General features: G+C 36.6%; 1 protein-coding gene across 1 annotated transcript in view; it reads right to left on the reverse strand.

Moving 5' to 3' along the window:
* The window catches only part of dsg2.1 (desmoglein 2, tandem duplicate 1), a gene marked incomplete at its 3' end in the record, with an annotated part of 16,111 nt that extends 13,107 nt beyond the window's left edge, over positions 1 to 3,004 (reverse strand). The window contains 1 exon segment of the mRNA XM_035653217.1: positions 2,834 to 3,004. Within this exon segment, the coding sequence (XP_035509110.1) occupies positions 2,834 to 2,881 (48 nt within the window).
* Positions 3,005 to 4,360: the final 1,356 nt, after the last annotated feature.

Below are 4,360 nucleotides of genomic sequence, written 5' to 3' on the forward strand. Positions count from 1 at the left end.
GTGAAAGTTTCAGCAAATATGTTATTTTTATAAAAGTGAACTACTTCAGCTTTAAGATGGTGTCTTTGGCGCCATTTTGGTTTCGGTTTGTTGCCACTTTTGCCACTCCTGTGCCAATTTGACATATGAAAACAGTCAGCATGCCTCAGATGTATAATCTGAACTAAGTTCCTGATTTGAGTGTTTTTCACATTTGGCTGTTTGTTTTTACAGAGAACCCAGCACTTAAAGCAGGCTTGTAACTACATAGTGAAAATACACAAGGTCATGCAGAGACGATGTTGTCTTCATTTCAGTCAGGTTGAACTTTGTGTAGAGCACTGTGACCCTGAGATTTAACTGTACTGTGAGGGCCAGTGTGTAAAGGCATCCACCTCAGGTACCGTGCAGCTGACACACCCTACCCAGGAGATTTCACTTAGCCTCATCCATTCAGTCAATGCATAGGCATGTTATTATAACAGAAGATGTGTTATGACATAAAAAGAAGGGAGTGGCCTCCCGTCTCGAAGTGAGAAAGTCTAAACAAAAAACATGCTTGTAAAAGAACACAGTGTGACTTCAAAGGATTCCAGCAGGAATGTACCGATCCGATACAGATGATATCAGCCAGATACTGACTCAGATAGCTGGCTCGGGTATCGGTCTAATGGGAAAAATCTATTTAATTCAATTCTTGTGTCTACGTGCATGTATAACATCATGCGTCAGCACTGACTGTGATTTACTCAAACAGCAAAATACAGCCATTAGCTGAGCTGGCTAATGGTTAATGGTTGAATCTATGAACCAGCATAGACATACCTCCAAATATAGCACCATGTTCTGAAGAGACACATCACAAACACTAAAACATAAAGTAGCATTTGCATTTTCTAATATAAAACAGAAATGTTAACTGTCAAGCACCAGGCATGATGGGAAATGAGGGCCGTTGCTACATTATGTAATGATGCAAAGCGAATTTATTCATTATGTTTATTTGCACTAGTATGTAACTTAATTGCGATTTAATGTTTACATTTTGTTCTCATTTGATACAGTTTTATACTGGAATTTAAATTCCTGGCCAACGCCGATATTTAGAGAGACCAATGGTTGATATATAATGCAGACAATATCAAAACAAAGAAAAGTCATGTATAATTCTATTATTCCATACACATAAATATATATATCCCATAAACATACCTATAAATATTATATTCCATTTCTGACAATAGATCCTCCTAAATGTTACACACTGGAGCTTTAACTGGCAATTCTTTAAAAGGGACAGGAATTACAATTTAAGTGTATACCTGTGTACAATTAATTATTGAATAAAAATTCAGTATATTGATTCAATTCAATTTCAATTTTTTTTTTATTTGTATAGCGCCAATTCATAACAGAAGTTAACTCAGAGCAGGTCTAGACCGAACTCCTTTTAACATTGCTTTTATACATTTACAAGAGACCCAACAGTACCTACCATGACCAGCACTTGGTGACGGGGCAAGGAAAAACTGCCTTTTAACAGGCAGAAACCTTAGGACAGACGCCCTTCGGCTCTAGGTGGGTGGTCGTCTGTCTCCGACCAGTTGGGGGTGAGAAGAGAGAGAGAGAAACAGAGAGAGAGACAGAATGTACAGCAAACAACAGTAGCAACAACTACATTAATATAATGATCGATGACGATCCATGAAAAGACGATGACGATGAAACAGCAGCAACGATGGGGGGACAGCCGAGCAGCGAACCAACAGTAACTGTAGCAATAATTAATATCTTAATAATAACTAAATAATAATAACAATAATATCAGTGATTTTAGTAATGGTAGTCAAGCAGGACCATGGCAGGATATATATTGTATTTATTTTCCTGTATATATCTGTTACATTTTGTTTTACAAAGTTCGAAAACCCAAGCCTGATGTTGCCCTACACAGCAGATATCTAAATTCAGAATGGGATCGGATCTGATTCAGGGTGATTAGTTTTACTTTGTTTTTTCAAATGTGTAAGTCTTTCCATGACATTATGTAAGCTTTGTGACAGCTTGATATTTTCATAATTATAATAAGATAAAGATTTTATACAAAACAAATGCAAAGAATGAAATTATGTGACATTTTTAGTGATGAGACCTTTAAGCAAACGACTGGAGCTGATTTCTTCCTTTTTTTCAAAATGAATGAATACAATAATAGGATGATCCTATAAAATCTTCATTAATAATACGATTCAGAAATGTCTCACTTTGGTAATAACATTAAGACCCAGGCATGGTGAGACTTTTGTATGTTGCGCTAGGCATTTAAGGTTCTTATACCAAACATAATGTAAAATTATGTAAAATTAGAATTCTGAAAATCATAAGGTTATGTGATATATGTACATATGCCAATTATAGGTCAGGAAATTGCTAAATTTGTCTGAATTATAAAAGGCCAGCAGTGGTACTAAATTACCCAGTTGGGAGCCTAAAGAGCCAACTCTTATTGCTGAGCTGAGCCAAATGATCTGAAAATATTTTAGCCTATAATGTGAGGCAGTAAACACACCTAAACATTATATTCTATTTGAAGAATAGGACAAAGATGCTTTAACTCTTGCTTTCTGACAAATGAATATATTCTTTGTATGGAAACAAAGAGTATCTTTTGCTACAGGTAGCTCGCCCAGTCTGCTTAGACCAAGTTATGTAGTTATGTTATGTGTCTGTTTAAAAACCAACTGAGTTGTATCTTTTGAGTTCAGACAGCCATAGAAACTGAATCCACTATAAGGCAGAATTAGGAATTAACAAGACTGTCCAAAAAAACAATACAGAAACTCCTTGTACTCACTGCAATCAGTACTAGCAACATAAACACAGGCGGAGAAACCCGACTCATGGCTGGAGAAAAGTCCCGGTATGTGTATCAGGTGAAGCAATAGAGTCCAATAGAGTCCTGTAGAGTGTTGGAAAGTTCCTGACTGACTGTGAGCTAATGGAGCCGAGGAGGAGGTTTATGAAAGCCACACACCCCCTCAGGACAGGGACACTGCAGTGTGTGTGTGTGTGCGTCAGAGAGAGAGAGAGAGAGGGGAAGTTGATTGCGACATGTGAACTGTGTCAGAAATACCCGTTTGGGCTGTGTTTGTCTTAACAGAAATGAGACGATCGGCGCAGCTTTCATACATTATTAAAAAGACTAAAAGTAGAAGTTAAAACACATAGCTGCTTCATGTTGTTGTCCCATGCCAGGCAGTGAGTCAGTAAAGCCTACAAATACGGTACCCAAGGCTTGTAACAACTAAACTAATCCAGGCATTATTCATATAATTGGTTACATTGTGTTTGAGAAGTCAGGTTCCTGTGGAGGCTCCACATGGCTCTGTGTGGAGTGTCAGGTTACACATTCTGTAGCCTGCATAGTACTCTACCTGCTCTGCTTGTTCTTTAGAGGCTGACCCCTTTGAACATTTATTTTTTCTGATGTCCATTAGAAACATACCTCCATACCTTATTTCACTTACAATTGTAAGTAGGACTTATTCACATCCACACGTGGAAAATCTGGAAAGTTTAGATACTAGTTTTCCAGTCATGGAAACACATTCAGAATTTAATATAAATTACCAAAAATCCATTAAACTATTATTGTATTTTAGCTCCTGGGTGTAGGGAAGAGGATTAGGGACAAATGTGAAAATTTAAAGTCAAGAGTTTAAAGTAAAAAAAAAAAAAAAAAAGGTCAGAATTCAAACTTTTTTGTTTATCAGTCAGTGTAGACTGTTTCCACAACGCAGACGCAAAGTGAAATGGACTTGCAGCGATCTTTTCAGCACACAGTCTATTTTTTAAAAATTCTGTAAATGTTCATATCTACATGCACACAGCCTAGAGCTGTGTATTCCAAGAATCTAGCGATAGGATAGGTATCACAATATAGGGGTTACTATTTAATATATTGCGATAAATTGTGATACTGTAAGTAAAGTGAAAATCTGATTTTAAGAAAACTGTCATGGTATAAAGAAAAACCGCCATATACATTAAAACTTAGGTAAAGTTGACTTTTTTATGCAACCAGAACAGCAGGATCTGTATTTGTATTCATCATAGTCTGATGGATGTTGCAGGCAAAATCATAGCCCTCAGTTTAGGTTTATAACACTGCTATCCAACTAAAAATCAATACAGTGTTTGAGAATCAATACAAAACAAAATATCGCAAAACTATATTATCTTACACCCCTAAAACAGCCTATTAATGATCACATTTTTTTGTTTTGGTTGTTAAATACATGCACAGCATTGTTAGTTGATGGAGTGAGAACAGCCAAGTGTGCTAAAAAGGCGAGCTAATGTGGAGAGAGAAAAGTCAAAA

This window comes from Morone saxatilis, unplaced genomic scaffold, assembly GCF_004916995.1.
Source record: "Morone saxatilis isolate NCDOM2014 unplaced genomic scaffold, NCSU_SB_2.0 Contig12, whole genome shotgun sequence".
In the NCBI taxonomy this organism is placed as follows: Eukaryota; Metazoa; Chordata; class Actinopteri; family Moronidae; genus Morone; species Morone saxatilis.